Consider the following 13,690-nt stretch of genomic DNA (forward strand, 5'->3'; position numbering starts at 1 on the left):
GTCCTGCCTGCAGTTTATTCCTTCATCACACTTACAGACATCACTACACAAACCAAACACAAGGCCTGCACGGTAAAAATGATTTTGGCCACAAACCAAAACTAAACAATGTAAGAAAAATAAAGTAACAAAAAGTTACAAGTACCGTTTCTGCATAGAGTACATAATCATAATTATTAGTAATAACAAACACACAATGTCTGCTTGACAAGAGATTACTGAATTACTACTTCCAGTTATTTAACAGCATAGTGAAAGCTGTAGAGAAAATCAAATAGTGAAAACACAGCATCTTTATCTATTGTTTCACACCTTCATTAAAAACAAACATCTACACATTCATAAATAAACTTCCTATCAAAATATGAAAACTGTTATGATTGAGACATTCACAAAAGACGTGAGGAATTCATGCAGATTGTCTGGTATTTCCAGGTAGAAAGTAGGATGAGAAACAGATCTGAAAAATAGTGGATGTAATTTTTTTTTCTCCACAGTGCAATCCAAATTTGGTATATATCTATATATATATTAACAAAGCAATCCAACCCTACATCTTTTGGAAAGTGTGTAGTCATGATGTTTGTCGCAAGGTTTTGGATTATGAAAAAAAAAAAAAAACAAAAAAAAAAAACACTTGCTTTCGGCAGACTCCTTTGTCTATTGTCAGCTCCCAAAATATGGATCATTAGGCACTACTTCATAACGAGACTTTACCCTGTCTCCAACCCGTCTCCTTGTATGCGGAGTAACATGCAATGCAAATGTACACGTCTCCAGTACCGAGGCTTAGGTCAGTGTGTGTGTGTGTGTGTGTGTGTGTGTGCGCGTGTGGGGTGGGGGAACATAGCCGACATGATTCCCGCCAGAGTAGTGTTTGTACATCAAGGTGTGGATTTTCTTTTTCTTTGTAAAGATTTTTGTATTTATAATACATGTCCTTATTAATAATAACAAAGTAAAACAAATTTAAGGCATATGAAAAACTATACTAATTGTAACAGAGGTGCCAACATTTACGGTTTAGCCATAGCATTTATGATTTTTGACTCCTTGCTACAGTGATACAGAAGATCTTTACTTTTCTGCTTTTTTAGTTAAAGCGGTGCTCTGACCAAACGCTAATAAAATTCACACAGAGAAAAGCTAACTCACTGAAGGGGAAAGGACAGATATTTATCATGCCAGTGAACAGAAAAATCGAAATAATACAACCAGAGACCTGTAGCATTCTCTGTATTAGCACATTAGGACAACCTTATTTTGTCTACACTGCAGAACAGGTTATGATAATGTAATATAATGCTATTATCCAAGCCTTATTTGCGATATACACTGAAATATGTTGTAGGGCTACAGAATTTTTTTGGACAATCATATTGAAAATTTGGTATACGTCAGCCAACATCCATTAGTACAATAGTAAAATGTTCAAAAATAAGTACCCTCTATATGTGTCCACGTAAGTTATGGTAATCTGCGAGAATAATAATAAGATAAAACTGCTAATCATCAAAATCAGCTGATTAGCTGATCATCGGGAGGTTTGGCCACGTCTACACAGCAAAATCGCCAGAGTTGAATTAACACTACAGTAGGTGTTAATTCAACACTAGGGATTTTGCTGTGTATAAAAGCAAAACTTTTGACAGTCTGATGGTCTAGATCATGTAAACTTATGTTCACACCATGCCATGAAAAAAAGATTCAAGCAGCTTGCTGTTTAGCAATCTGGGAATCTTCTATATATAGCAATCTACCCTATATTAAGAAGAATTATTAACAAACTGAGAACATTCAAGACTTTTTTTTCAGGAGTGGGTTTCAGCAAATTCATGCCAAGGTCAAGACTGTTTGATCAAAGAAATCACAAAGAACCCAAGAGCAACATCTAGGTATCTTCAGGCCTTAGTTGATGTTGAAGTTCATAACTCTTAATATCTGAAAAATGCTGATCATATCTTGCTTTTATGGAAGGGTAGAAGAAAAAAAGAACATCCTCTGACTACAATGACTGCTACATTTGAACAAACCTCAGCATTTCTGGAATAATATCCTTTGGATAGATGAGATGTAAAATGGAGATGGTTAGCAAAAAACAAACTTCACCACAAACACCTCATACCAACTATTAAGCACTAGGGGTTGCATAGATTAGTGAACTGATTCATTCACTAGTCGCCGGTGTGGGAAGCTATCCACTAGTCAGGACGGTAAAGTAAAGAAAGGAGGCTAAATGGACTTTGTTAGTCTGCAACACATTTCAGACTAGATCAAACCAAAGTCTAAAGTCAACTGCATCTCTTATAATAAAAAAAGAACAAACAAACAAACAAACAAAAAAAGCCTCCTAGAGGCTGCTGTAAACATAGCATCCTCCATCTAAGAAAAGCCACACATTGAGCTTTAAGGGGAGCTCTGGTGATGGACATGAGCTTCTATGCTGCACGTTCTCAGTTCAAGAATCAGGAATTTCAGCTGAGCTGCATCCGCCAGGTTGAATGCATGTGTGTACTTTATGAATTGGTACTGTATGTCTTTAAATAGTGTAATATGATGCACGTATGTATTATTTTTTCATTTACTGTTTTTTATCATTAACCATGTAGCCTAAAATGCACTGAGGCTGAGAATTTGTAGCCTATTCACTGAAATGCAGTTTGATGCATTCTGCGGGATGATTTGGGGCTCAGAAAACGATTACTTCAGGTTTTTACTGCTAATGGTGATTGCAACCAGTTCTTCTCCAGCTTGTACTTTTACCCACATGGCTTCTGCATATTGGCTGACTTGTTACTAAATAAATATTAACACTTAATATTTGTTAGCTAATTTTAGCACTTTTCCAGCAAGGTGTCTTGATATATGAAGTCACAGAATTGAAAATACGTGACTTCAAATCAAAAACTGTACTAAAGTCTCAGATCAAGTGCTTGTAATGCAGATGTGTGTGTTTTTTTTTTTTAACACCTATATTTTCATTAAAGCATCACGGTGCTTTTATCTAATTACTAATAGAGTTTTTGAAATATTATTTTTGGCTAGTGTGCAACATGCAGTTCTGTGTGTTTCATTTCATTTTAATACTGATATTTGTAGTAGTGTGGCGAGAATTATGCTGGTGTAAGCACAAATCCCAGACACAACTGGCCCAAGCGTAACGGTAATGAGAATTTAGAGAGGCAAACAAGCAGAGAATATGGAACTGTCCATTCATGTTCCTCGCTCTCCAGTTGAGGTGAATAAGTGGTAAAGTGCGTATTTAGTGTTGAGTTCAACAGTAACATCAACGTGCCGGGTTCACCTCCCGATTGCGGTGGTTCTGGTTAAGCTCGTTGTTGAGCTCTTGAAGAGCCTGGTGGTGGCGATGGTGGCGGTGCAGGTGGATGTTGTCTGCCTCGGGGATGTCGACCGGCTCAAACGTACTGGGCACGAGGGGCATGAACTGGCGGAAGATACTGACACTGCCATGCCAGAAGGTGGGCTGGGGGAGACGGCCGGCCAGGCTCCATGAGCGAGCGCCGGGGTCGTACACCTCCACCACGTCAGACAGCTCAAACGTGTTGTCATAGCCACCAGACACATACAGTCGGCCTCCCAGAACCGCCACGCTGCCACCCACGTGTACCTGGGGAGGATAGTATTAGTTTAGGGTTTAATTCCTATAGCAGTAAGTCAGTGTAGCTGGACTTGTAGAAAAAGCATTTTTGAGCATTTGTGAAGACCACATGACTTTTGAGAATTTGCACAAATGAATTTTTGAGCATTTGAGAAGACCACATGATGGCAGGCCCCCACTAAAGACTCTTCTCTCAAACTTCACCTTTGTAGCTTATATGAAAGGTTTTATCACTTCCGCATCCTTATGATAAGTGATGAAGCTCCGTGTATGAGGAGACAAACATCTCCAAGATACTCAAACTGTAGACGTCTGAGAAATAATTGCTACTAAAACCTGTTTGAAAAAGTTGTGTCAATGATCTGATCATTTGTTTGTTTAGATACTAACCTAATACTGTTCTTAGAGATTTGTTTGAAGAAATGAGTTTGTTCATTGTACCATTTGGCATTTTCTTATAACTACTTTTTAAACATACAATATGCCTGTAGACTGTTAAAGATTTACTCAGCACACTGGTCAAGCTGAGATCCAGTCAAACACACAGGGTAAATGTGATGATGGAGAAGAAAAATCCCTTACTTGGTTCATTGGGCTAATCTTGTCCCATTCGTTCTTCTGTGGATCATAGATGTCAATTTCTGCAGAGTCATCCCTGAAACATAGCAACCATGATTTCTTTTGTGTCAATTAGAGATGTCACAATTTGGAATTTTCACTGTATGATAACCAAGTCTTCAAAAAAAAAAAAAAAAAACAAAAAAAACACAGCATCACCGTATTAATCGGCAATTTAAAAAAATCATAGAAAATTTAAGGAAAATTTTACTACGAAATCTTTGTACACAAGACACTCTGAAAAGACATCCTTGCATATATAGCATAAAACCAAAAGTAGACAAAAAGATTAAACTGTTCTTTCCTAGAAAGCTATTTTTGAGAATGGCTTTTCCATAAAATCTCGTTACTGTCAGTATTTATCACGTTGTTATAAGCTGAAAAAGAGAGTGCCTGCGAAGAAAGAACCAAAACTAGTGCAGCAATGTGGAAAGCTGCTTTAGCCAAAAATTTTTGTTTGGTCTTAGCTCTGGTTAGTATTGCCATGTTCTGTGTGTTTGTTAGCTGTCAAGTATGTTAAAGTTATGAATATGCTAGGAGTGGCAGCAGAGGCAGCAACTCTCGCTGGAGTGTGGTTTAGGGAGAATACAAAGGGAGGGGGTTGAGAATTTTTGGGGAGTCGGAGTCAGACTCAAAAGTGACGTGAGCCACTGAAGTAAGGAAACTGACCAGCGTCCAATCATACACTGACTAATCCTGAAACTGTGACACTGTAGCAACCCTAATGCTGATTAAAATCTATATTAATCTATGTCATCATTTATTCAAAAACTGTTCCCTTAACCCAGGGGTGTCCAGTCTTAGCAGGAAAGGGCTAGTGTGGGTGTAGGTTTTCATTCCAACCAAGCAGAAGCCACACCCGAGTCTACTGAAAGCCAACGCCAACGGATTAAACAGATGGAATCAGGTGTGGCTCCTGCTCGATTGGAATGAAAACCTGCACCCACACTGGCCCTTTGTGGATAATATTGGACACCCCTGCCTTAACCTATTTAACCTATCATTATAAGGTTTTTCAAGTTTCCAGAAAAACACATGGATGGACCCCTCACGTGCGCTTTCTTTATTAACCTTCTCACCTCACAAAGTAGATGAAACCATTGAGAGTCACTGATTTGGGGGCGAAGGACCAGGGAGGCAGCTGGCCGCAGTTGACCAGGCTCCAGCGGTTAGTGTCGGCATCGTAGCACTGGATGGCCATGGCATCGTCACCAGTGAGTGAGCCGGTGGCATAGAGACGCCCGCCGCATGCTGTTGTTGAGCAGTTATCCATGGGGTGCAGCATGGGTGCCAGTGGCTCCCAACAGTCCAGCGCGTGGTCGTAGCGCTCCGTGCTGTCCGAGGCCACCACGTACAGCTGGCCCTTCAGCACACAGGAGCTGTGGTACTCGCGTGCTTTAAGCATGGGCGACACCTCGGTCCACTCGTTCACGCTGGAGTTGTAGCGCCACACGCCATCGTAAAGGCGTGAACCATCAGAGCCGCCTGCCATCAAAACGTGGGTAGGGTTAAAAGTAGGCATGGTATGGGCAAAACACCATTTCAGGTTTGTTTTTGTTTTAAAATCCCTCTTTGAGTTATTAAGATGTGACTGCTCAGGGAAAAAAGTGCACCTCCAGTAGCATTGTATATTTAAAGCAGCCTTTACTGCAACAAACATTATCTTTCAAAACACATGAGGATTTGTCACGGCCTGAGATGTTTCTCTGGTGCAAACATTGTCCAGTCCTGTGCGCCTGAATCATTAACTGCTGTTGTTTCCCTGGCAGAACACCATGTCCCCATTACCTCTTTCTCACATATAGCCAAACAGCTAGTAGTTTATTTATACTCGTGCACACTGCCATTTCGTGAGACGTGTTCTAGAGAGCTCTAAAGGCAAGAGACAATTCAGGCCATGAAAGTCTACAGTGTTGTTTTCAGGTAATTTACAAAGAAGATATAATGTTTAATCTTTGGTACCATGGTACCATGTGATGCCAGCTGGGAAGTATGGATGAAGTACAGACCAACTGATTAAACAGTCACACAAATCACCCTGATTCCATCTCTACTGGCACAAAAATCTTCAGTAAAAGGCTACGTTTCTCACTCTTCTCAAATTGTATTAATTTATTATTTATCCACAGTAATGTTTATGCCTCACGCTCAGTATTCCCATGATAGACTTCGGATATGCGGTGACCTTGACCAGGACAAAGTGGTTCCTGGAAGTGAGTGAGTGAGTGAGCGAGTGACATTTTCTTACTGCAATTTAGATTTCTTTCCCATGATCCAAGTAAAATCCACCATCTTCTTACTGGGGCAAATCTTAAATGGCTTCCTATTCCCTCACATGATGGCGCTAAATGCCATACCTACTTCCCTCGTGAATATCGAAGAAAGACATTTGAGATTCTTTCCCAGAAAGGCACGACAGCTTGTGTTTATGTTTTTAATTTCGACTGCTCTGTTTTTTTGCTGTTATAGATTAAAATATTACCTGACTTTGGGAGCATGGGCAGCCATTAAACATTAAAGAATGGCCATATTCTCCTGTTTATTTTCATTAAACATTAAAGAGTTGTCACATTTGGGTGCTGCCACTAAAACAAACCTGCTGTATCTCATTTTCTTTCGCTTTATAAGAGAGAAATGTGGCAGAGCCGTGTGCATTTAAACATCAAATGAGAGATGCCTGGTTTGAATTTCATGTACAACTTCCAGTAGTACTTCTTGAATTTAAGATTAATTTCCAGTAATACTACTACTACCTATTAAGTCACCACTCAATATCCTCTAGAGAATCCTCCAGCGAAAACAAAACATGCACTCAGACAGGATATGGATCAATCATCAATGGTCAAACATACCTGTGACATACATATCATTGCCTAGTGCTGCTATACTGTAACCTCCTCCAAGATGGTCAGGAAACTCAGCCAGGTATCTCCACTGGCCTGTCTGTGGGTTGAAGCAGTCGACGGTCACGAGTTCGTCACAGTCTTGGTCACAACCTCCCACCACGACCAGGATCTCAGCGAGACCGGTAGAAGGACGAGGGCGCATGCGCTGGCATGGACGGTCATGTCGGTCATACTCTCCCGACTGGAAGCTGCGCGCCTCGCCCACCAGGCGCAGACACTCTGGTGTCAGATAGACGAGGGGGTCGCTCTCAACGCGGGCAAGCAGGAAGAAGCGACGAACGAAGGGTAAGCGTACCTGCTGCAGGAGCTCAGGCCAGTACTGGAGCCGTCTCCGTGGGTCAGCCTTAACCCAGCGTGCCGCCATCTGGTAAGCTGTTTCCTCCTTGTCCACACGTAACGCGTCGTCTGACACTAGTTCCAGCAAGCGTTTCCAGGGCAGACGCTCAAACTCCTGGCCCTTGGCCAGTTCCATTATGTTGTTGAGTGCAAAGCGCCGGGCACTAGTGGCCAGCTCACTGCAGGCGTACGCCTCTGCAAAGTCCTGGATCTCCAGGCAATTGGAGACATCAAGGCGCTGCTCCAGGAAAGCGCAGCATGCCGCCTTGACTGACGGGAACTGAAAGAGGTCAGCCGCCTTAAGCAGCACATCCACGTTGTCACATGTGACTGTCACACGACCCGTATAGCAGAAGTCTACAAGAAGGCCGAGCAGCTCAGCCGAGACCTCGTGTAGTGCCACTCTGTCCATAGCGCTCTCACGGAGCGTACCTGCAAACATAGCGCGGAAGTAGGTACTGGCAGCGGCCAGAACTGTTCGGTGGCAGTGGAACTCCTTTCCCTCGGCGCATAGCGTCACATCGAAAAACTTGCGCTCAGCACGCAGCTCGTGAATGCCGCGCAGCAGGTTGACAGCATGGGCTGTATCGAAGAATGGCAGCATAGAATGCTGCGTCTGTAAGACTGGCTTCTCCATCACAGCACAATTGTCTGATAAACAGTCTCTTGTTGGGACTGGATTCAAAACACTCTTGTCATCTGTAAAGAGAAAAACCAAACATGGTAATGTCACATATTGTAGACAAAAACAATGGCATCAGTCCAATTTCCTTTAACTGACTTATTTACAGATAAGGAGTAACTGAAGAACAATGATTTGATCACCCCAAATTTCATGATCAAGATTTTAAAAAACTACACCTAGTTTATCAGGTAGTAGATTTATATAAACACTCATTTGGTTAACAGTCTTAATAGATATTACTGATTTAGTAACTAATAAACTGGCAATGTAGTGTGAATTAAATACATACCAAATATCACCAGAAGGAGAAGACAAAGAAGTAATTTGTGCCATGTAAAGGTATGTTCAATACACAAATTTCCTCCTACCTGTATAGCTTCTTTAGACGTCGTAACTACTTGAAGCATCGAACACAAGATGACGCTTCAGAAGCTTCTAGGCTCTGATATCAGTTATGACAAATGCATGTGACTGTGACTGTCTTAAGAAACAGCTCTTTACTGTCTGCCTAGTCTATAAATACATCAGCAGTGTCCATTTCCACAGGGTGAGGAGGGGGAAAGTACACCTCACACCATACAGCCTGTTTCACTTAGGATTACTGAAACTCCCCCCCCCCAAACACGTTCAATATCCATAATCCCTCTGAATAAATGCATAAACAGGCAGAGGCCCTTCAACTCAGAGCCAGATCTCATAAAAATATCCACAAGGTGCATAATTCATAACTGCTGTAGCTAGGCTGGGACTAAACAAACTTCATAAGCTAAAGGTTTGGAAGTGTTTTTAAAGGCAAAGCAAAACTTTACTCGAAACCTCCAAGCAAATCAGAGGTTATGTGCTTCTTAAAGTGATAGTTTGGGCAAACATGAAACAGAAATCTATCATGATGATAACATTAACCCATTTGACCTTTTGATCTTTCTCAGTTATACATGAAGAAAGGTACAGAAACAAATCTGTGTAGAGTTAAAATTAACAGTTAATGGTTATGTATTACAGCATGTGCAATTTACAGATCTCATTTACAAATAAGGGTCTCACAAAGTCATGCATTAGCCATTTCTCAGACACCGAAAATATTACCTTATTCAGTTCTCCTCAGGTTAATTTCCATCAGACAGTTTCCAGGTCACCAATTAAACCAATTCCCTGGCTGACAACCTTTAAATAAAATATATTAAAATTGTATTTTTCTGATGTGTATAACTTTATGTTTAGATTCACATTAATTGCTTCTGGATGGTCTAGTTTCAAAACAGGTTATGAAACAACCAGCAGTCCTGTGTGACCCCAAAAAAAAAAAAAAAAAAAAAAAAAAGCTGTTGCCAGTGAGCCTAGTTCACATTCCACACAGTGATCCAACTATGTAGCCAGTACAACTTTGAAAGAAACAACACCCTCGAGAGAAGGGCTTTTGAGAAAGAGAATTTACATGTCCTACATTATGCATAATAGCATAACATGTTGATAATTGTATTTCCTTTTACAAATATATGATTCCTTAGAAAATCTGACCCATTTAGAGCTATGATACTAAATTTCTCCATAATTTAGATTATTAAAGCACTATTAAATTTCTTATGTACTATTAAATAGCTATAACCTGATCTCTGCTAAAAGTAAATTTGTAATTTCTAAAGCAAGAGTACTAGATAAGCTGGATATACTCACAGCAACTTTCTGTTTAGACTTTTCTGAGAACGCTCATCATGATAGTCCCCATAAAATAGGCATACAAAGTCATCACAGGCAAGTGTACTCATTATCCAAACAAGCAGGCAGAGGTCAAAACCAGAAAATACCCCAGACCTTGAATGATTGGAGACTACAAATGACAAAGTTTGGAACTAAATTTGAGACACAAGAGGCAGCCAAGAAAGAGACTTGAACACATTACCAGGAACTGGGGCTGGACCTGAATCAGGGACTGAAACTTGAGATTAGAGAGATGGGATCAGGACCAATTCTAAGAAACCTCATCAAGCCTTGGGACCTGGCAGGAGCAAGAGTTAAGATTGAGACAAAATAATAGATAGGATCAAGAACATGGGCTGACACAGGAACAGGGACAAAATCCAAGCCAGAGTCTGTGGCGCAGACTGAGCCAGGGCCAGAATCGGTGGCGCAGACTGAGCCAGGGCCAGAATCGGTGGCGCAGACTGAGCCAGGGCCAGAATCGGTGGCGCAGACTGAGCCAGGGCCAGAATCGGTGGCGCAGACTCAGCCAGGGCCAGAATCGGTGGCAAAAACTAAGCCAAGGACAGAATCAGTGTCAGAGCCGGGATCTAATCTAGACTGGAGACCAACTTAAAATTCAAACTGGGCATGAAGAAGGTCTGGGTATTCGGTGCCTCTCTTGAATTATGGCAGCTGAAAAGCAAGCTTCACCGAAGGACAAGAAATAATGATGGTAACTTTTCTTGCCTTTTCTTCATCCAGAGTCATTCCTCCAAGTTATATCTGACTCAACATCAATGTGGGTCCATATCACATCACTGCTGAATTCACTCCACAGTACCAGCTTGCTTTAAATTTAAAACATGGTTGCCTGCATACAAAACCAAAAACAGACCCCACCCTACCTGAAGGTACATATCAAACCCTGCTCTACACTACATTCCCTTCAAGCCTCTAGCACGGCTTGACTTTACCCACCTGTTTACATGTTTACTGCTAGGCTGTTTACATCCTTGGAATAGCAGTACATGATCACATGACCCAACTCAGGGAGAAGGAGAAAAACTAATTTGCCATTGTTTGACTACCAGTATAAGAAATAGTCAGTACTAATATTTTCAAAATTTGTCATATCATGTCTACCCTTTAATGGGAGTTTATTGTATTATACCATATTTACAAAAAGACTACATATTTAGCTATACATATCTACATATAGGCCTATACATAAACAAAACCAATGGAATCAATGGCAGTAACACAGTGCAAAGTTACTGTTACCACGAAAATTGATTATTTTCCTACAGGGAGATTCCATGTCAAATCAAGCAGTGACAGTGGACTTTTCCACCACCACCCATTTTGCAACATGTCATGTCCCCTTTTCTGAAACACTTTTCCTTTAATAACTCACAAAGTGTACATGCTATGAAGTTGAAACCTGGTATATTTACATAGAATCAGAATCAAACTTATATCTGCATATCTGTAATGATTTCAATGATAAACAGCAAAAACTTTCTAGGGTACCCATGTTTGATCCCCCAGAACCCTACTTCTGTTAACCTGTATCAAGCTACACATTATGTGAGACATTTAGACAACTTCATCTTACAGGTAAATTAAAACTGGGTGTGTTATGCCCCAGTACAAATAGCAGTAAAATCAACAATCGATCATTTTTGTATGTTTTACCAAAATATGTAAAGGAATGTACATAGAAATGTAGAAACAGCCATTTCCCACAATATCTCTCTAAACAAGTAAGCCTATGCTTTAAGAACCAAAACCAGAATGTTTTTTTGCCATATATCATTGAAATGATTACAGATATGCCAAGTCTGATTGTAGATTCTGATTCTACATCACAGCTTACATAAATACACCAAATTTCATCTTCAGAGCATGCATACTTTGAGTTATTAAAGGAAATGTGTCAAAAAAGGGGGCGTGACACGTCACAAAGCCCATCTAGGCTAATTCATAAAATGGCTGCCATTTCATAATTAGTAACGGTTGACTCAAAAACAATGTGTTTTTCTTTCTTTTTTTTTTTTTTTTGGTTCTCATGGTGACAAAAAATCAGCAAAATCCGTGACAGTGTGGTTCCACCCCCGGTGGATCTGACACGTAATCACCCTCAAACAGCACATCCTGAAGTGTTTTATTCCTCTTATACCATAGCAATTTGCTAAAGGTTAAAATATATTAAACAACAACAACATCATGCTTTTTAACTATCTTCAGTTACATTTAATGTTGAAGAATGACCATGAAGCAAGATAGTTCTTGTTATCACTTATACTATAGCAGCTATAAACACTCATTCCCTCACCAGCCTCTCTTTTCTCTTTCTTGAAGTTAATGAGACCAAAAAAAATCTCAGTTTGTCATGACAAGAAACTAGAAATCCTGAAGTCTCTTCTGCTCAAACAGATCTGGTTCCAAAGCTTCAACTTTCTTGCTAATAACACCGTCAACACCATCACGCTCGTTACCTCAGACATCGCTAACTAGTTGAGCAGTTTCTGCACGGCGTAACTTTCTCGTATGGCTGCACTGCATTCTGGAAATCTGAGTCCAGCGGTTGCTTTCCCCACTACTTTTACGTTGTATTTCGCACCGATATTGACATTGAACATCACTGAAAAATGTCGAATGAGAAAAAAAAAGTCTTGTGCTTTTGTTTTTAGGTGCTAACAGTGAAACCTGAATGTTATCTGTTGTGTGTGTGATAGCTGAATTGAATTTTTTTACTCCTGTTGTGGTTATACACCATTGTATCTGGCTTGGCAATGTCTCTCAGTGACGTCAGCAGAGCACAACCACAAACTTCTCAAAAAAATAACGAAAATACAACACAACCCAACAAATTAGCACTAGCATCACTAAATATAGCACAAATACTGCTATATAAACATATATAATGTGCGTCAGAGTGGAGTTTCCCTTTAATAGTGGAGGACTTTGCGCGCTCGCTCTCTCTCTCTCTCTCTCTGTGTGTGTGTGTGTGTGTGTGTGTGTGTGTGTGTGTGTTATTAGAGACAGGAACGAAGCAATTGTCCGTTAGCTGTTTTAGCTCAAGGAGAAACCAGCACGCGATAAGCGACGCATTCAACGCATGCGCACTTTTTCCACTTACCGAAATAACCACGGCGCTTTTTCGTCAGTCGCCTCTCGGCTCAGATTTTTCTTTCTTCAGCACTGATCCTTCGTTCCTTACGGAAAACTTTAACACCGCGTTCGTCTTTTCCTCCTTCATCTCAGCGCCATATTTCCCCTAAGTATCCGGATCACACGCGCCCCACACGGCCGCTCATTGGACACTCCGCCGCTTACAGCGTGACGTGTAGCAACAACCATCCCAAACGGCTGTACGCTTCCTATACAGGTTCACTACCTAGGGAAGAAAATAAAGGCGTGTCCGCACTACATGGTGCACTGTATGTTCCGTAGTGAGCTATTTGGGATCCAGCAAACTGTTGCGAACATTCTGTCCATGTTTTTTAGCTTTAATTACAATTTATTTAAAGCATACAAAACTTTGTAGGTATTAAACATATGTAGTTGGTAGCAATACATTATTATTATTATTATTATTATTATTATTATTATTCGACAGTTTGCCGTATTTGCTTCATTTCCACAGTTATGACGCCCTCTTGTGGTAATGAGTGGAAGTGCAGTTTCTGAAGCTTTTTCTCTATAGTGTAGAGAAAAGGTGCTTGAAATCAGGACATTTTAAAATGCAGTTTATTAAGGACATTTCTACCACTGACATGTTGAATTCTCGAATCTGATTGGTCAGAAATGTTAAGTAATTTTCGATAACAGCAGCTCTGAAAG

General features: G+C 40.6%; 1 protein-coding gene across 3 annotated transcripts; it reads right to left on the reverse strand.

The window, feature by feature from the left end:
- Nucleotide 1: 1 nt before the first annotated feature.
- Nucleotides 2–13,145, reverse strand: klhl21 (kelch-like family member 21). 3 transcript variants are annotated; one of them, XM_026920753.3, is made up of 5 exons: nt 12,987–13,145; nt 7,090–8,178; nt 5,317–5,722; nt 4,202–4,274; nt 2–3,628 (listed from the first exon to the last, which is right to left on the reverse strand). In XM_026920753.3, exons 2-5 carry the CDS (start codon nt 8,114–8,116, stop codon nt 3,287–3,289), a joined length of 1,848 nt encoding a protein of 615 aa, XP_026776554.3. In that variant the 5' UTR covers nt 8,117–8,178; nt 12,987–13,145; the 3' UTR covers nt 2–3,286. The 3 variants fall into 3 exon arrangements, with proteins under 3 accessions (XP_026776554.3, XP_053096521.1, XP_053096520.1); XM_053240546.1 differs by lacking the exon at nt 12,987–13,145 and adding an exon at nt 8,533–8,675; XM_053240545.1 differs by lacking the exon at nt 12,987–13,145 and adding an exon at nt 8,454–8,611.
- Between the last annotated feature and the right edge of the window lie 545 nt (nt 13,146–13,690).

This window comes from Pangasianodon hypophthalmus, chromosome 16 (assembly GCF_027358585.1).
Source record: "Pangasianodon hypophthalmus isolate fPanHyp1 chromosome 16, fPanHyp1.pri, whole genome shotgun sequence".
In the NCBI taxonomy this organism is placed as follows: Eukaryota; Metazoa; Chordata; class Actinopteri; order Siluriformes; family Pangasiidae; genus Pangasianodon; species Pangasianodon hypophthalmus.